General features: G+C 42.0%; 1 protein-coding gene across 1 annotated transcript in view; it reads right to left on the bottom strand.

The window, feature by feature from the left end:
* Positions 1 to 20,485, bottom strand: part of abcc8 (ATP-binding cassette, sub-family C (CFTR/MRP), member 8) — a 42,521-nt gene extending 22,036 nt beyond the window's left edge. Inside the window, 16 exon segments of the mRNA XM_061076685.1 lie at positions 572 to 677; positions 801 to 873; positions 1,423 to 1,542; positions 1,817 to 1,931; positions 4,353 to 4,498; positions 5,004 to 5,044; positions 5,794 to 5,956; positions 6,526 to 6,660; positions 9,005 to 9,160; positions 9,262 to 9,426; positions 10,274 to 10,462; positions 13,455 to 13,697; positions 14,706 to 14,872; positions 16,837 to 16,958; positions 18,093 to 18,234; positions 20,338 to 20,485. Of these exon segments, the coding sequence (XP_060932668.1) occupies positions 572 to 677; positions 801 to 873; positions 1,423 to 1,542; positions 1,817 to 1,931; positions 4,353 to 4,498; positions 5,004 to 5,044; positions 5,794 to 5,956; positions 6,526 to 6,660; positions 9,005 to 9,160; positions 9,262 to 9,426; positions 10,274 to 10,462; positions 13,455 to 13,697; positions 14,706 to 14,872; positions 16,837 to 16,958; positions 18,093 to 18,234; positions 20,338 to 20,485 (2,231 nt within the window).
* Positions 20,486 to 20,742: the final 257 nt, after the last annotated feature.

Genomic DNA, 20,742 nt, shown 5'->3' with positions numbered 1-20,742 from the left:
CTGTCAGAGACGTAGAACATATTTCTGCCCACACACATAAATAAAAGCACACAACCTCCCTGAAAGGCCAATTACCAGAGAGGTTGGAAAAGCTCCAGTCGGGCTGTGGGCGAGGAAGTCAAACTTGATATCGATTGGGTTTCTGTGGGGAAGCAATTCACTTCGAATTCATCTTCCACCTCAAGATTGAATCTCACTTTAAGAATGAACCACATCACATAAAGTACACGGGTTTCCCTAAGGGCATTTCTAATTCTCATGATATACTGCTGCGACTTTCCTTTATGTACTGTTATGTCATCGAGCTCCAAGCACAGAGAGCTTCTTTCAGTCACGCACATGATTAGTCACAGTAGAAATCACTCTGCACCTATTTTGCATCTTGATTTTTAGAGTAGAATCACAATTGTTTTTCAATTGGGACCTTGTTTTCTCGGTCTCATTATGTGATAATGAACTCAGTGGTACTTCCGAGTGTTCCAGTGATTCTGAAGAACTACACTGTTCAGAACTGATTAGCACAGACGGATTCAGGCAAAAAAAGTAAATAAGGAGTGAAGCTGAAACTGACCTGTTCCAAGTGACTGTTCCCGACACTCGCTGAACCTCCCCCAGTGCGGCCAGCAGCAGAGACGATTTCCCACAGCCCACCTGGCCGACAATCATAGTGAGCTTACCTTAATGATTTCATAAAGAAGAGAGAGAGAAGAGCACAGTGAGTAAAGAACAGAAACTCGATGGAGGGATAAAGAAGCGGAAATGAGAAGGTAGGCATGTGCATCACGTTGCCTGACGCTCACCGAAAGGAACATTGATGTCCACGTTGGTGAGTGTTGGCGGTCCATCGGTCCAGGTGAAGTAACCGCTGGTTATCTGCAAAGAGATTCATCCCCCCTTTATAAAGTAAACAGTGATGATGTCTTCAACCAGAAATGATGCAGATAATAGAATTTAGACAGATCATCATTGCCAGCTTAAGCCGAAATGTGATCTGTGGGGTCCAAAATATTGAGTTTGATATCTTGTCATAATGAAACCTCAGGTCAGTTGGTTTAACTTTTAAAATTTAGACAATTTTCTGAATGAGAAAACTGTCTCTTCTTCTGGAAAATCAATTTTTAAAGAATTATCTACAAGTAAAGTGACAGGATATTGATGAGGATTCCATTTTTAAATCATTTTTACAAGGTCATAACATGATTTTTGTCACTAAACCTGTTATGGAGAGTCAGGTCAGGCTAAACCAATTATGGAAGGTCAGGTCAGTGTAGTTCTCTCTGACTGACCTTTCTCAAAGGTAAAATGTTAAAAACGTTGTTATAATTAAGATCAAACAATGAGGAGCAATGTGTCTGACATGCAGCCTGAATAAGTCTTCTGCAAGTCTCAGTCTCTTTCTCTACTTGTCTCCTCTCCTCTCACCTTGATACAAAGGTCTTGGTCCATGTCCTGGGTCGGCCCGTCGCCCACATGGTCCCCCTGCGAGCTGTAGTTGTGCCAGTCGTCCCTCGGAGAGCGCTTCCGGTTCACCACCTTCAGGGGCTGGAGGTGCCGGGACAAAGAGGAGGAGGAGGACGATGAGGAGAGAGAGTTTGAGGAAGACTAGAGGAGGATAAGATAATATCCGGTACAAAGGATTCAAAGGGGTCGTGGGGATTTTATCAGGAAGACATTAAGGGGGAGGAAGACAACAATGTGAGACAGACTGGATGCAGCAAAGCCAAGTCAGTGAGAAACAAACCATGTCTGCGTTAAAATAAGTTCAACAGATTAATGTATTTCTGACTGTACTGTACATTTATCTTATTGGACTTACCACAGCCTGGTACCTCTTCTGGTTGTGATTATTGCAGCCAGAGGTTAACACCGCTTTGGGCTCTTGTTCTTCTCCAATCTCGTCGCTTGAGAAAAACTCGCTGAGCTTCTGAACGCTACAGTGCAGAGAGAAACATGTGAAATCAACCAAGTTATAAAAACATCATCAATAATGACAGATCCTTTGTGTTTGACTACGACAGCAGAAATTCCTGCAGTGAACTACACAAGCAACATGGAGTTGAAATGAGGTAGTTTCTCATTCGTGCTAAGATAACAGCCTCACTTCATTCCCTGTCACATCCTTGATTCAGTCAAACAAATTGGAAAATCAATGGAACATGGTTCAGTAGTAATGAGCTTCATCTAATATCTCTCTCTCAAACACACACACACACACACACACACACACACACACACACACACACACACACACACACACACACACACACACACACACACACACACCAAACGCTACTACATACCTTAAGTGAATAATTTATCTCCTACATTTAAATTCTAACTGCAAATCCTCCCCTCTGTTGTATCATGGCTGCTTTCGGAAATTCCCAGAATTTTCTAGAAGGGCGGTATGTGAGAATGTAAATCTCCAAGTCGGTTGTCCTTGAGATTTTTATGGATTTCTTCCTGTAACCCTCTTGTAAAAAAAAATTGAGCCCATGTGAGAATACATCAGAAAAAATGCCAACGAAGACGTCAACCTGGAAAGCCAATGACAGTCCAGAGCTGGAGGTGATGAAGGTCGACGCCGGAATGTTCTGCCTCCTGTGTTCTCTCCCCTCACCTACAGTCAATGTTCTGTCTGAAAACAGCTTCAGTTTGTGCTTCACAACAGATATGACAGATTGAACTCGTCTTCACTGGGATTGATTTCCTTCTTTTACATTATAACATCTTGTGCCATTTAATCTATATGTTTTATGTATTAAAACATACACAGGTAACATGCTTCTGTGAACTCTGTGTGGTGAAGAAACTAAGTTGCATTGGTCATGTTAATATAAGCGAGTGCTGCTCTTCTCAAAAGAGAAGTATGAAATGAGAATGACTCAACATTTCAGTCAACAAGAAAAAAACCTGATGATTATAAAGTGAATGTCGACGCTAATGAATAAGATCTAATGAAATATAGTGAAAGCTGCACAATGACGTTGTATTTACAATATTGTTTGATTATTCTGTCCTCTTCAACTGAAAATGTTCTAACGTTGAAGAGTGAAGAATAGCTGAGGTGACGAAGCCACAGTTTTTGCTGGCGTCTGAGAAACTGTGTCAGACCGACTTGGTCCCGAAATAGACTCAGTCTCAAAGGATCGGGGGGGCAGCGTCGACATTCAAACACGAGAGAAACACTGCCGTGGTTGGAATAAGGTATTTACAACTGGGATGAGATCTATGAATCATAAATTAATTCATACAAGGGATAATGATGATAAACGACATCCAATAGAAGTTATTTTGTCATTTGCAGAAGAGACTAATTATTATAATTTTCCTAATGGTTAATTATTCTAATTATACATGGATAAATTTACTTTTTAAATTCATACCATCTCAGATAATTCATTAATTTTTTTGCTTACCGGAGCGAGAATTATTCATGTGAGGATTTCTGCACAGCCAACCTTTAAGTAAATCTACTCCTGTCTGTATAAACATCATTTCCAGGTCGTCCTGGTATTTTGCAATGTTAATCACTTAACACCTAAAGTCAAGACATCAAGATCCGAGTGAGCAAGGAAAAGACCGGTTAATAATTTTCAGCCTACCTGCATAGATCTATGAAAATAACAAAGTAGTACGGCCGGAGAGAGGATGACTAGAGCAGATAATTCTACGGTTGTAAATGGTAAATGGTTCTGTATTTACATAGCACTTTTCTAGTTTAGATGACCACTCAAAGCTCTTTTCGGTTCAGTTTTACATTCACCCATTCACACAGTGCATCTATTAGCAACACTTTGTTGTTCTATGAAGGGCAACTCTGGGTTCAGCATTTTGCCCAAAGACACTTATGCATGCAGATTTGGAAGCATTGCATCGCACTGGAGATCGAACTGCCGACCTTCAGGTAGGAGGACGACCACTCTACCCCTCAGCCACAGCCGCCCGGTTCTGCAGAATAAGCAGCTGAGGCAGAGAAATCTGTGGCTGCAAGCCTGATTTCTCCACTGACGAATTTGTGAAGCTAATTGCTGAGATAAATAGATGCAATCAGTGTCAGAGAGCACAGAACTAAAGCATCTGGGACATTAAGCAACTTGTTACATGAACAAAGGTTGATCCATGGAACCAGCTGATCCATCTACTGCAGAAAAAGGTCACGTGCTCCATTTAATCACATCGCTCTTCTCCTCTGCTCGTTCTCAGTGGTGGTTCTGCTGTTTCAGCTCAAATCTCCTTTCGCTCAACTTTTTTCGGACATTTCAAATAAATATTGATAACGTCTGCATGAAGATTATCTGAAGACGATCAGATTTGACATTGGGTTATCCAGGTGTTGTTTATTTTCTCACCTAACAAGAGCCTTGACGGTGGAGCGCACCACGCTGGAGAGCAGGAAGAGGGGGGTGACCAGGATGTGGAAGAGGGACAAGGAGGCAAAGGCCACAGCTGGAGACAGATCCGCGTCCTCGGAGATGTGAACGTGAACCACAAACGTCTGAGGGATGAGACAGAGAACAGAACAGCAGAGGTTAGTCTCAACAGCACGGAGTCAGACACTTAAGCCTCGGAGCTCTTAGGTTTTGCTGAGCTGACAGTCAGCCATGGCCGGTTCAAGGTAAAAACAACAGTCACAGACGAACAGAACAGTCGAACTGGAGCTCTCAGATCAAATCAGATCCCAAGAGAAACATTTTGTCTACATTTGTCCTCCCGAGTCGTCCCTGTCCGCTAGTATCTGTCTGACTTTGATAATGTGTCACCGCTCAGACCAACTACAAAGAAGGGCTTCTATAAATACAGACGGGATTGAGTGTGGTGCTGTCAGAGATCTTCCTGTGTGACACTGTGAAATGTCACAGGACATCTTACTGGCAACACTGTCTGGCAGTGTCTTGGCTCTGTCCTTCACACCGGCAGAGAGTCAAAAGGAGTTGTTGGCTCTAACGAGACAAAACATTGGGACATTTGGAATTAATGACACTATAGGAAGTGGAACTCACCGTCAATACAGCTACAATGGGGATAGCTGCAGTCATGAAAACTGAAAGCAGAAAAGAAAGACAGGAGGATATGAATCACTGACTCATAGTAAAACATCACACTCTGTGAAATAAAAACTGTTATTTAGAGAAATACTATTTCTACGTGTTTTTAGAGCCTGACTTATGCATCGATTTGTCGATTGAAAAACTGCTGATGAGTCTTTTACAGTCTTACTGTCAGCAAATGCATCCAAGGTCATTACGAACACCCTGCGCTGGAGCATTGTGTGGACATTTGCTTGTATTATCTGAACAATGCACGTTTTTCATGATAAAACACAAAGTGGTTAATGCAGTCGAGTAGTGTTGGCACTGTGTGGAGGGTAAACCCATATTAGTTTCTGTTCAGCTCCTTGTAAAACTGTCAAGGGTCTATTACAGGACCGGAGCCATGTGGACTGCAGCCAGTGAGCGGAGGGAGATAAAGAGGAAAGCAAACACTCCTATAGTTGTCTGTAAATGGGAAGTGAATGGAAGTGTAATAATCCCTACTGGTCAAACATCAGTTATCCTTACACCCAGTTTCTTTAGAGTTATATGTTAAAAAAAAAAAAAGGCTCACTTGAATGCGAATAAGAATTATAATAGAAATACATAAGTTGTGGACACAGCGGTGACTTTAAAGCTTAATTCTTGTACCTGTGTTTGCCTAAGGGAGAAATATATTCCCCGCCCCCCCATTTCATTTATTTCAAATGTCGTCAGTGTCAGAGTTGAAAGTGTGTGCAGAGGAAACAAAGGGCCTCACTTGATATGGATGTGTAAAGAGCGAATGCCCGCAGGCTGGTGAGCTCCTTGCCCCTGGTCTCCTCCACACTGTCGCTGAAGATGTGCTCCCAGGCGTACAGCTTCAGCAGCTTGATGCCCCGCAGCAGCTCGTTGGTCTTCTTCAGTCGCTGACTCGAGTATTCCTGAAAGCAGAGAGGGGAGACCTTGATTTTACACACTGAGGATGTGGAGGGATTTAAAAGGTCACGGCCGACGGACCATCGGGAGGAAAACAACCTTGAATGAATAGCAGCTTTGTAGCAACTGAACAAAAGGCTTGAGGAGCTCGTTTTGTGTGATTGACATTTGACTTTCACCTATGTGACGTGGGTGTTCGATTGTGTACTTGTCTTTCTATTGTTTTCAGGGTCTGATGCTACTTCAGAATTAACAACAAGTTATTTTGGCTTAAACCTGCTGCACAAACATCACCATCACTACCATGTGAAATTAGACACCTCAGTAAAGAGAAGCAGTTCCAGCCGTCATATGAGACAATAACAACAAACTTTGATTTGATTTGATTTGATAAGAGACATTGATGGGTTTATCTTACAAAGATTGCAGTTTCCCATCCAAGGAGTAAAAGTTAAGGGGTGATTGTGGCTTTATCTTCTAGGGACCATGCACGTCTTGAAAAAAGGTTATTGTCAATCTATACATATGTCATTCAGATAGTTGTGTAACCAACATTGTGAGTCTCAATACACACCAGGGTGCTCTTTTGTGTCAGGGACAGCTTCGTGGCCACAAAGTATTGAACAGGAGCTAACACAGCGATGACGGTCGCTCCAATCAAGGCACTGATTCCCAAGAGGTAGTAGAGCAGGATCACTCCCACAATAATCTGAGGGCGGAGGATAGACAGATGGAAAGAAAGGAAAGATATTCATACTCTTATAATATATAATACTTACTCGCATTCATATATTGTGAAGAGAAAAACAGGATACAAAAACGCATTAACACAGTGCATCATTTAGTGAGAAGCAGTGACCTTGAGCTTTATAAGGACAACAGCCTACACGCCAGGAAATGGTAATTATGTAACACACATCTCCAAACACTGAAATCTACTATGAATGAAAAGTAGACATTATTATTAATAAGACATTTAAACTGAGATTCATACGCACACGCTTACAAACAAAGCGGCATATTTCTTCACCCTTCTGGGGTTTCAGAGACACAACTCTTTAATCTCTTTAATGATCAAGCTGAAATATTTATGAAAATGAAGCTCTCTTCATCCACCACTGCTCGGGTCATTCAGCATCCTGTACATACTGTAATTATCTCTCTCGTCACCAGTTCATTGCTGGCATGAGTCGTGTTTACAGCCCTCCTTGGCCCATTTCCAGCCACAGACCATCTTTGGCAACACACTAAACACATGCCGGCTTCAGAAATCCACAGGACACTCAGAAGCAGATGGAGATGGATGTGACATTTCCCACCTCCTCCTTCACCTTTCACCGGATAATAAGTACCACTGGAGAAGAGGTGGGTGACGGGCGAAGCAACAGCAGGATAAGAGTTACTTGCCTTTGTAATACCTATATTAAAAGTGGCACCTTTTTACAGAACAGCTGTCTCCTAAGGTTTGACTCAAGTTGCGGCGCCACCAGATCCCACACAGCTTCTGTCACTCTGTCAGACAGACAGAGAAAACTAATACGGCTCCGACCTCAGTGGAGCCAGCAGGCGATTACAGCCTGAAGGATCTAACGCAGCCGGTATATGACTTGCTGTTTCCTCTGTTTTCTTTATCCATAAATAACAGACTCAATTGCTGAGACTTTGTTTCAATGCTTTCCCTATCTTTCGGCTTTTTCAAATACTTTTTGACGATTGTTTTTCTGTAGCCTGACACAACGTTGTGTTGTATCATCGAAATGCTGAAGAACTGCCTGAGGTGTTTATGCATTAAAACTGTCTGCAGAAACTCTACCATGAAAAAAATACAACAAAGCAAAGATTGGCATGAAGATAATAGTTTGCGCAGGAGAACTGAAATATGAACAAAATGCTGTCAACTCACATTTAAATCTGCTTGCATATGTATTGTTTGTTCAACTTTGTGTTAAACCATCATGTAGGTTGTATTTCATCATGCTTGTGTTTAATTTTGCTGGAATGATCTGTTCTTGAAAGTCGTATGTTGAGTCACACACCGAAATGTTTATACCAGCAGATTTCCCATCATACTAAATATGCATGGGAAACTAATTGCTGTGGATCTCATGAATTAAATGAACCATTTACAGGACACTTCAACACACAAAGGTCACATGTTGACAATCGACTGCACACATTTGCAGTAAATCTAATCTAAATCCCACAGGAGCTGTTCCAGCTGACACTGTTTCCTGCCCGTACATCTCTGTATAGGATTATTTATGTCCCACTTTAGCATGAGGAAAGCTTTGCCCTCTTTACTATGAGTCTAATGGGAAAAGACAAACACAACCTCAATGAGAAGAAAACACTGCGACAGGAAATGATGCAATAAAAAAGCAATCCAATAACAGAGGAGCTGCAAAATGGCAGAGGAGGAACCCTGTTCATAACACAAAGTAAAACAACATAATGAACTGTAGCAGAATGAAAACTGTGAATCGGACCTATAACCATTACAGAGACAATCAGCAAATCCTCCACTGAGAGAACCGTGCCGATCCTTTATTCCGGGGTCACTGTTTAATTTGGTTTAAACAGAAATACTGGTGATTTACCCAGTGTTTACATTTTCACCCCAGTTTGTTTGTTTGTCGGCTCGATTACGCAAAAACTACTTAACCGATTTCCACGTAACTTGGTGGAAGCATCCGATGGGACGTGACGTCATTACATTTTGGCGTGGATCCAGATCAGGGGGCGGCTCCAAGATTTTGTTTAATACTGTTGTTAATTCAGGATTTTTAAACATTTTCACGAATTTCCGAGGAAATCATTCATGGATCTTGATGAAAAAAAGGCCAATTTAGAAGACTGGTGTATATGCGTGTGTGTAATAACAGGCAGCAGGATTGAATTTAAGGGGATTGTTGGGCCTTGGCGGACGGATATTTGTTTGCGGTTTCAAACCAAAGCATAGATCCAAACACAGATGTAGGTATTAGGACAATTCAGGTGAACCTCTGTGTTAACTCACTATCTCTCTGACTTATTGTCTCAGACATGTTTCCTACCTGTACTGGCATGGCCCACAGGTTAGGACAGAGGAAGAAGAACCACATAAGCTGGTTGGTGTCTATGGCAACCAGGTTGCAGATCTGAGCAACGGTTAGCTCGCCCATAGACATGTTGGACGTACACAGACGCATGATCTTGTTGTAGATTTTTGTCTGGGGAGAGAACAGCCACATTGTGATTCATGTGAACACATAGAACCACAATAAACTTATAAACTCGTGGCTAGAAGTGGAGAATTGGCCTCAAATCGCACCTGTATGGCCCCACGTAGGTTGATGCCTGTTTCAATCGCCACGTAGTAGGAGGCCTGGAGGAAGGTCCTCTGCAGGAGCAGAGCGAAGAAGAGCAGCACAGCCAGCACGTAGGCATTCTCCAGAAACTCCTTGGACGAAATGAAATAGATACCGAGCAACTTTGTCTGGAAGCACACACAGAGAGGGAGAGGGAGACAGAGGGAGATATATCGACGGGTTTATCACAGTTAGTCAGCGAGGAGCCTCGGTAAGGTCACGGCATGACTGCGATCGACTTCTGTCAATGAATAATTCTCAACTGTTATTGGCTCCTGCATTAATTTTAATTTACATGATACCAGAGTGTGAGGCTGAAACCAAAGAAGAATGTGGATCAGCTGCGGTGACGGACGCACTATCTCCCTCAGAGATGAATTCATTCTGCAGCAGGTACCTCACTTCATCCTAATCCAACCTTATATTTCTGACTCTCTGTGAACGAAGAATCATCCTGCCACAGACTTGTTTACTGCTATTTTACAAAAAAGGCCTATTTTCAGTATTCACTCATATCTGAAACAATCTCGAGAACAATCATTTTGAAGTACGGTGGAGTCTTTTGTATCTGCCTGAAATGAATGTGACTTTCAAAAAAAAAGTCTCACAGTTATTCTCACAGATGAAATGCCTGGGTGATTGCCTGATGCTGGACTGTGTCCTGTGAGGAATCTAAGAAACTGAGACAGCTCCTCAATAAGACTCATGAATATTTTACCAGGCTTAAATTAGTTCACCCTCAGGGCCGACGTACAGAAGAGAAAGGGCATTATAAACTGATCAGGTGCGACAGATGAGAGTCAGGATGAAGCCATGTGACAACGTTTGTCCGCTGAGGCTTTTTTATTGTGTTTCTTTCAGCAAAAGATTCAAAAAACAGTTGCTGAAAATATTTTTTCAAAAAACAATAACACATGAGTCAGCCTTGTCCTTGAGTGTTCTGCTATAGCTGTGCAAAGTGGTTGACTCCCTCACCGGCTGCTGAATGGTGCGGTTGTCCTTGCTGATGTGGTGGACGATGCCGGAGATGCAGAGCGGACCGGCGAAGCCCAGCAGGTCGGCCATGAAACGGAATGTGATGCTGAGGATGACAGGTCTGCCGAAGGCTTTTCTCAAGGCTCGCCAGATTGACTTTGGTCCCTGAGGTGCTGTACCATGAGGCCGCTGGGGGAAGAGTGAAAAACAGGAGGAGCAGAGACAGAAGGAAATATCAGCAGAGTGAATACGCTGAGCAGAGGTGAGCAGCTAAATGTAATTTACAGAATTCAGCTTATCCGTAGAGACTGAATAACAATGTTGTCTACTTTAAAATATAAATTCAAAAATTCACGCTGTTCCATAAGTGAAATGAAGACAGCTCCTGTGGAGGATAAAAGTAAATTGGATGGTTTCTTCCACGGGAAGATGAGTCATAACACTGAACGCTGCAGTTATTTCTCTGCGGAAAAAAACTGGCAGTACAACAAAGGAAAAAGGAAGAAACTGGGCTGGACAAAGCAAGGCTGCTAACAGAGCAAGAGGAGATAATCGGTTGAACATAAAAGCTGAATCGACACCATTAACTTCAGACTCTGTCCACCACTGCAACAGAAACCAGCAAAAGGAGGTCAAGCTCTTTCCATCCTCTCCACTGCTGCTGCTGCTGCTGCATTGTTGGATGTGGTGAGTAATGATGAGTTTCACAGGGAAGCTACAGTCAGTCAGGTGTAACTGCTCTGTAACTAATGAGGCTGGAGAGCCATGACAGTGAGAGGGGAGAACGCTGAGAGGTGTCGGAGGATGTTAAGACGTTAAAAATCACTTTGAGAGTTAAATAGATTTCCAGGACAGACCGGAGGAGCCGCAGACGGCGATTTATATTCATTGATAAAACACAACGACTTCTCGAACAGCACAACAGCTCGGTTCAGTGAGTCCATTAGCAATGACCAGAGGAAAACATCTGGACTGTCACGGTGCAGTAAACACTCACAGAACACTGCATTGTGGGTGTGTGTGATCTCAGAACTGTGAGAACAGACGTGACCATTATAATGCATCCCTGTCTATTGGAGTGTGTGAAGAACCTCAGCCTCCAAAAACAAAAGGTGCACATCACACACATATAAATAAATATACAGAAACACGTGTCCTTGATTTCTACCTAACAGTTGGTTCAACCAACAGGGAGATGTTTCATGTTTCATTCTCACACACACGGAGTGAGACTAGCTTCCCATGAAGTGCAGTGCTTTCTCCCCCGCAGGGGTCGGGATGTCGCCTCGTTCACAGTAGAATGGGATTGACCTAGCGCCTCCGGGCCTTCTTCTAAGTAGCCCACCCCCACCTCTCCACTGGGATCTCTCCATCTCTCTCATCCCTTCGCTCTTGCCGGAAGGAAGTGGAGTTTGCGTTCATACCGGACGCACACGCAGCAATGACGACTCTGCGTGACCTTCCAAACACTGGAAAACGGCGACCCTGCAGAGGAGGCCCTTCACCTCGGACCCCTGACACGTGCTCACGAGGAGGAAGCATAACGAGGAAATATCCTCAGCTTTGACGAAAACCTCAGGGTGACAGCGGTGATATTAAAGTGTAAGGGACCAAAACTCCATTTCATCAGCCAATTCATTTCTCCACCACACAGGTTGACATTATCTTGATAAATGGAACATTTCTATTTCATTTTACACCTTCAACTTTCCAGGGACATGGTTTAAAGTATCTATAATGAAATCTCATCTTTAGACAAGAGAAATGGGAACTGGAACACGTCCAACACCAGCGAAACAGAAGTCTGAGCAACTTCAGTCTCTGAACCATGTTCATTGATGTGATCAACAACAGAGGTTGTGTTGGTTAGGGTGTTAGTCAAATTGTCTGCAGGATTATGCAAAAATGGTAAATCTTCTGTATTTATATAGAAGCTTCTCTATTGTTGATGAGCACTCAAAGAACTTTACAGTACAGTTTTACACCCATTCACACACACGTTCACACACACATTCACACACACATTCATACATTGCATCTATGGGCGGCACCTTTGAGAGGCCATTCAGAACTCAGTTTCTTGCCTCATATCAGAGTTATGTGCCATTCACTCCGGCTGTTTGTCTGCAAAAACTACACATACAAGTAGTACCAGGGAAGAACCCAATAGATTTAGGTCTGAATCTGGATCTGGGGGCAGATCCAGGAATACATTTTTTCTTTTCTGTAATTTTGCAAAATGGGGAGTTATTCATAACTTTCGTAGATTTTGTCAGAGAATAATTTCAGGATCTTGATTAAGAACAATAATCAGACATGTTTAGGGGACTGATATTCATGAGTGTGTTCAAAACAAAATTTGCTTTATTCAATTGAAATGGTTTCATGTGGAGTAATACACGCTCACTTAATGCAATTCTATTTCTGTATGTACTACGACAGAGCCTGAGCTTGCTTACGTGTTTATATTATTACGAGCAGTGTGACATTTCGGTGTTTACACTGTATTTTGACAAATCATCTCTGTGACGTCTGATACTGTTCCAGTCCAGCCAGAGACGCGTCTTCACAGGACAGAGGTCAACAGCTGTATGAAAAAAACAAGCTGCACACTTACTTAAAAAAGTATAAACCTTATTTGTGTCTCTGATCAAATTAAACGTGATCCATTGATGATAATCATTACATTTAGAAAAAGACAGTAGTTTGTTATAAATAATATAAAGACCCTCAACTTGCATTTTGTTTGGTGTTTGTGGACAAAACTGTTCAATATTTTGCTTCTGACTGAGACTCAATGGAAGAAACATCTGGTTATCATTGCTCCATTTTTTTGCAGATTTCCTCTATAACTTTGCGTTGCTATGTTCACAACTATTGATTCAGTGACGCAAAGCAGAAAGTGACGCTGCTGACTTTTCTCCCATGGAATTGCAGTGAAATGAGAATTTACACTTTAGGCTTTCCTACATGATCTGGAAAAAATCCACACATTTCTGTTATTACAGGCAGGAGCCAAGAGGCTTCTTTGCCAGTGCACGTGGTGGAAAGCAGCACAGCGACTTCATGTAATATTTACTCATAACACCTCACGTTGCTTCAATTAATGTTTTATGTGAGTATTTTTCTATACTATACAGCAATCCCATATTAAATATGACCGCTCAGGCAGTGCACTAACCTTCTGGTCTTCGAAGGCCGTGCGTAGCTTTATATAGTTTGTGAGCGCTCTCATGGCGATGGGGAGTTTGCCGATGACCTTGAGGTCAATGGGTCGTCTATGGGCGGAGGTGATGAAAGTGTTCATCCACCAGTAGGTGGCTTTGGACAGCAGGTTAACGAAGGGCTGGAGGAATCGAACGCCCAAGTCCTGAAGGTCCTCGGGGGGCTTCACCTCCATGGGGTCGGCAAAACACATGTAGCGCTGTGATGGGAATGAAAAGCAGAGGAGGACAGGTTTGATTTTCCAATTAACCCACTGTGTCTTCCTCAGTGACCTGAAAACCAAGAGTGAATTCAGAAACTCGCGGCTGAGACATTTACTCATCCGTCACGAGTTATAGATTTTCTTAGTTTTGTATGCAAGGGCAGCAACATAATGGATACGAAGGCTGAATACACTTTGACTTGTGGGTTTCATTAAAACTTTTCAAAGCTAAACTGTCTCTAATTCACAGTAATTACAGGTTGTCTGGTATCACAATAGAAAACCCTGAGTCTTGGCAAAGCTTAACAAATCGGATTCTCTCTTCGTTCTTTTAAAACCATCGAAGAGGAGTTTTTACAATTAAAATTGAAAAAGAATCTTTCAAATGTGTGTTTTATTGCTAGTTAATTAGTTATATAAGACTTAACAGTTGGAGTGAATAGTTGAAAAAGAGACAAAATAATGATTAATATAAAAGCAATACAAGAACAGATGAGATCCTATAATTTTCTATGATAGCTCCTACATAAAATGTACTGTTACATACGAATCACTTTGCTTTGCTGTTCACTCAGGTCGCTGAAAACTTAGACAAAACCACTCTGAAATGTTCATGGAAAAAGATGAAAAGAGTGTTCGACTATGACATGACGATAATCATTTTGTCCCCAGTGAAATACAATTGAAACACGATAAGAAAGGATCAAGGATCAAGGTTTTTCTCTACTTTCAGACCCGATTTCTATAAAGTTATAATTTGCCACATGTCAGTCGATGTTTTGTGCGACACCCTTGAACCACGTAGAAGCTACACGGCAGCTAGAGGCTCTACATTTTTCATAAATCTGCCATTTTTACTTGTGACATTGGTTTGAATTGATGACTCTGACATTTCTTGCAGACAGTCATGTGCCATTCGTAACATCTCACCTAACAGCATCATCAGATCAACATTTCACTTTGGTTCATAAGAAAATTCCTGCCAAAATATAATTAAACACTCACCCTGCCCAGGATGACATTGATCTCCACAGACAGTAGTAGTCCATAAAGCAGCATCAGCAGACTGGTGATGCAGTAGCGTAGCTGCCTGGGGCCGATGCCATGCTCAGTGTATTTGGCAAACTTGATGGTCTTCATGATGAAGGCCAGAACCCAGTAGATCAGGAGGGCTGAGGAGGGAAGAAAAGGATCAGAGAGGCGTATAGCAATCCACCGGACAAGCCTACGTAAATGATATTACAGCTTAATTTTAAATGTCATGAATTTTAACCAAAGCCAAACAACTACTCCTCTCTTACTACCTCAACACAGCAAAAAATAATTACTTTCTATGTTATGAGGGAAATGAGGGTTCTTATCTCCAAAATGCTGCTACATGATCGAACTAGATAAGATGCGTCAGAAGCGGAAAACTCCCACAACTTTATATTATTTGCAAACTGTCATGTCACTCCTCGCTAATTCTAATAAGTTAGCAAGTGTGAAAAAAAGAGCAATGGGAAACAAAAGAGATTTCCCAGGATACTGAAGACAAAGGAGAAAATACAAATGAGAAATGAATGCTCTGGTCACATTCTAAGATATAGCTTTATATTATGTCTCTTATTTGGATTATGCACATTTTTCATTTAATTCGATTACATATTTCATTATTTTGTATAATTGAATCTGCACTGATATCATCTTAGAATTCATACATATGAATGAACATGAGTGGCGATATAACAAAATACTGTATGTGTATTTTTCTTAAGTTAAATAAAAATGAAAATTAATTTAATCTTTGTCTTCATCAAGCTTCAAGCATATTTTGTCACCACAGCCATCAGTCAGAGGTGAAACTTCTAGTTTCTGCATAACCTTCAGTTAACCATCTCTTGTGTGAGAGTGAAGTGAATCGTTACAGACTTATTAGATATGAGCTGTATCAGATCAGATTCACTTTCTCCTTTTCACCCTGTTCCTCTCTTCAGATGTCAACAACATGTGTGTCATCATCATCATCGTCAGCTGTCCAGGTCAACACCTTTAACCAGTCAATGGCATAAAAATCCATCGTCTTCCCTCCACAAAGGTTCACATTATATCCTTCCTGCAGGCTGACTGGAGTGAATAATGATAAAAGATGAGTGTTGTTGGGGAATAATTACCCTCTAGGGAAACAAGATCATTATCTCCCATTCTGCTGCAGACTCAGTTACTAGTTCGTAATGATGAACATTTATAAAAGTGACAATGGTATCAGCAGATAAAATGGCTTTTCCATTTAGAAGAATAATTCCTGTTCATGCGACGATGAACCCAGCATCGCTCAGTCACTTCTCCTCGGGAGGCCGACTGTGACATGGAGACCTTAAGGCGACAAGTGTGATGCGAGAGGCGAGTAGCGTTCAGAGCCGAACACAGAAGAGGCAATGATGTGTGACGAAAGTAGCACTTTGTGAACAGTCACAGAGCAGCAACAGAGACTTCATTACAAGAACAGACATGTGTGTCATGTGATAGATGCACGAAGGAGAATAGTGTGAATATTGATGCATTTTACCATAAAAGGATGAGCTGAGGATTGCACAGCTCCTGTATTTATTTAAGAAATCCTGTCTTGCATCATTGCCACAGGGATATTTTGTTCTATTGTATAAACTCTCACAGGCCAGACTGAAATGTAATGAATATAATTGCGAGCAAGAACTATTCCGAACCATTATCGCCAAGAATCAAGTAAATCTAATTTTGTTAATGAAAAGAGACAATTAACATTAACCCAGTGCAGTACAGTTACACAAATGACATTGCACTCATTTATTTTGTAACCTGAAGGTAATGAACCGTACATCTGCAAATGGTTGCACTGGACCTGGCGCTGTGAATAATAATTACATCATCCCGAAATGCTTGTTCAATTATGGATCCGTGGCTGTTGACAAAAGGTCAGTTCTCCATTAGACTGTTTAGTTAATCCTGGATTAACAAGCCCTGATCATTATTCAGTGACGTTTTCACTTGACCTCATCAAACTGTGGGTGTTTACAGCAGAGCAGCACAAACAACAACACTGAAGGGACACGATTCTGCTCAGTTAATACAAATAAAACATGTAGATGATTAATAAACAATAAATAAAATACGGTACCTAATAGTAGTTTTGGAAAGTTGGAGGTCTCGATGTTGTGATAGTAGACAATCGAGGTGATGCCGGCCATGAAGGCCAGAGCTGCAGGCATGTACAGGTGGAGGTGGAGAGATTGGCTGAATCTGCAAGTAAACGTCAGATAGAGGAGAAAAAGGGATTAGAGCAGAAAATGAAACACATTTATATCCAGGAGGCTACCAGGGACATCAGGCTGGGAAATGTTGGACTCACAAACCAACGTATCTGCCCCTCGATAATTCAAAATATTCGGTTGGAGCACGTGTGATGCACCTCATCACTTTTGCCATATTTTCTCAGGTGCACAAACACACACGTTCACGTTAATATGACAGTCGTAAACAACCATCCAGGGATTTTCAGCACGGCGCTGAATTCAGTGCAAAGAGATCAGTGAAGTGGCGAACAGATGGAGAGCTCCTCCATTCACTTCAGTGGCAATCACACAAATTTGGTTACCCACCCACAGTCTGCAATAATGCTGATAAACAGTAATCCTGAGGGGATGCACTAGACCCCGGCAGAGGAAAACAAATAATAAGGAGATTTAGAGACGGAGAGGGCAGACTTGGATTCAACCTGACTCAGTGAAAAAACAAAAATAATAAACCCAAGAGCACGTACGAAATAAATGCAACATATTTTTACAAACACAGGACGGCAAACCTGGCCCAGCTTTGTTTGTTTGTTAACTTGTGCTTACGTCAGAGTTTAATTAGAGCGCGTGCTAAATGGTTAGCGCTTGTGTGGGTGTCGATGCTTTTTGGTGTCAAAATGAAGCTGCAGCTGACACAGATGCTAAGAAGCTATAATTAACATCTGTGTCAGTGACTTTAGAAACCACTGAAACAGAAAATTATGTGTTGCTACATTTCTGATATGAAAAATTGATATGTCACATAAACACTTACTCAACTGCGCTCTACATCACAAACAAATGATAACTATAGCTTGCAATTTGAAGGCGTACCTCAATTAAATGATGCAATCAAAATGAACAGTGTGAAACAGCGAGGACGAGGACCACAACTATGATCCAAGGGGTGCACAGTGCAAACCACAATTATCTCACTGTTGGTTTATTGTGAGTTCATTGTAAATATGCCAACACAAAATACGGTAAATGTTATAAAGAGAACTTTTATTGATACAATTGTCAGCATTTTCAGAAAGTCCCACATGCACCCGACCTGGAATCACGATGAGGATAAAAAGTTACACGAGTTAATCAGACATACCCATCGGAGACGATGCCCTCTGCGATCTCACAGACGAGGATGAAGAGCAGGACGAAGGTGAGGAGCCAGCGCAGGTTGTGACCAGGAAAGTGAAGCCAGGTGCTGTGGTGGATGTGGACCTTTGAGCTCTGGCTGCCCCAGCCTGGAACAGGAGACAAGAAACTAGAATTTAGACAAACAAACAGAAACAGAAGAAATTTCCTGCAGAAATGCAGACGACCTAAACAGAGACTGGAACCAGACAAGAATCATTTGACTTGATGCAAGGCTTTCTGTTCCCTGTGCAGCCTTGAACATCACGAGCTACAGAACATGACAAGTGGACACTTTATCAGGGCAAGGCTGGATGATAAAAGCAGGAAAACTAAGAACACGAACCTGCCGGGTAAAAGGGCTTCCTGCCGGCTGCGTTGACTCATGCTTGGCAGACAAAGAAATGAGAGTGGATACAAGGCTGCTGGCCTGAGACCCTTCAGCCAATTATTAAGCTCTTTACTGGGGCCACAGCTTTACCCCGTCTCAGGGCAGACAAGGAAATTACAATAATCTGGTCATCTAAGTGCAATTTTTATCATTGATGTGAGACGCTGCTGTCATGAAAAAATATCTCTGCGGATCAAAGTGTGATGATGACTCCTCTGCTCTTGGCCCCGTAGCTGCGGGATAGTTCATTTATCAAAGGAGTTGACGAAATCCAGAAAATCACAGACCCACTGAACGGATTCCTTGATCTTCCTCCTTCTCGTTATCACACATGCAAACACACAAATTCATCATCTGCTCAAGTACGATAAGACTAAAACCATCAGATAAAATGTGTTAAACAAAACCTATAGTAATTGTTTTTTTAACTATGAGGATCTGTACAGATTTTTTCTTTGGCTGCAGATGCAGATAATCATAAATACGATCAGACAAATCATAAATTCAGCAGAAGACCAAGGTAAAATAATCCTTATCTCTGATGGCTGGTTTACTGAAGACTGTTTCATAAGGGTGTGGTGCATGTATCCACTGCCCTCACTACCCTCGATGTGACAAGGTGCACTCACAAGTGTGCACTCCAAAGCATCACATGTCTGCATCAGGGCAGGATGAGTGCAGAGTGTTAGATACATAAATAGGAAGCGCACTTAACAGGATGTGTCTTTCACACCCCTGATGTTTTTCTTTGGTGACAAAGTTGTTAGTGGAAGCAGAACAGCTGATTGAGAGGAATCACTGCAGTTCATCAGTTATCCTCTAACAATGGATGGGCGTGACATTTAGGGATGTAACCAAACTGTATATTTAAAAAATCTTTACCAACGTTTTTGTCTTTTTTGTCGTCCCTCTTTCCCCTTGTTCATTAGCAGACATTAGTGGAATTTGATTTGCAGTGTTAATAATTACATAAAAACACATTTACGGATGTCAACATTGTTTTGAGAAGAATCTAAGACTAAACTAGATTTACAGTTCACAGCCAAAGCTCAAAGCTCTAAACAACTGTTCTCAGTTGCGCAATGTTGAAAGCTAATGATGCAATACAGTGACAGAAATAACTGTGGACGCTGAAAAAGATCAGACTATCTTTTTACAGAATCATCCAAATATAAACACAAAGAAATATTGATGAATCAAGTTGCAGGACAAAAGTTCAATTTGAAACTAAAGAAAGGAGAACGGTGTGTGCTTGATGTGGAGAGTTTGAATATTCTTGAGACAACAGGAACCACAGGGGCAGCACATGGAGGAATGAAGTGCTATCAGACAGACACACACTGACACGACAGACCGCATGATGAAGCCAGAGCATGTGTGCGACCACGGCAGCGGCCAGTGCACAGCGACTCATCTGTTACACGCTGATGATGACACTAATGGAATGGCCAGCAGCCAGGAAGGGGAGCAGAGGAGGTGTAACCTAATCCAGGCACGATGGCATCTGTTTGCCTCTGTACAGTAACAATTCATCACAGGAGACACATACATGCAGCTAAAACAAATGTTGTCTCCAAATGCCCTACCTCACTCAGGGAATGATGTGAAAATCCAAGTGTATAGTGTGTTATTTATTATTCGACATAAAATATTGTGTAATGATTCATTCATCACATGCAAAAGTAAAAAAAAGAAGCCGAGAAGGACATTTCAAAGTCTGAGATCCGTGTTTTGACACCTAATCTGAGGACAAATGTGAGTGTGTCTGTTTGTGTGTGAGTTGTGAAGAGGTTGAGGATCTCACCCCACAAGTGACACTCACCAATAAAGAGGATGGGAAAGGTGATGAAGAGGAGGAATACATGTGGCACCACGTTGAGCGCGTCCAGGAAACAGCCGTTGTTCAGGACACCCCCATCCACGTTGTAGGCCACCGAGTTATTCTCGTTCCCACAAAATGCCAAGGACATGGTGGAACCGGGACTCTGCAGGGAACCGGCCGGAGCAAAGGGAGGAAGAAGAGGAGGAGGAGGAGGGAAGGAGAAGGGGGACCAGAGAGAGAGGAGAGACAGAGAGATTTAAACTAGAGGCTCTCAGAGCATTTCGTCTTTTCGAAGGGAAGACTGACGGCGTCTTCAGTAGATCCTGGTAATTCCCAAAGTGACCTCCTTCCAGCTGCCCTCACAAATCCTACTTCCAAATATTGGATCCGGCAGAAAAGAGAAGA

This window comes from Limanda limanda, chromosome 8 (assembly GCF_963576545.1).
Source record: "Limanda limanda chromosome 8, fLimLim1.1, whole genome shotgun sequence".
In the NCBI taxonomy this organism is placed as follows: domain Eukaryota; kingdom Metazoa; phylum Chordata; class Actinopteri; order Pleuronectiformes; family Pleuronectidae; genus Limanda; species Limanda limanda.
Note: the sequence above shows the minus strand (reverse complement) of the source record. Positions and strands in the feature narration are given on the sequence as shown.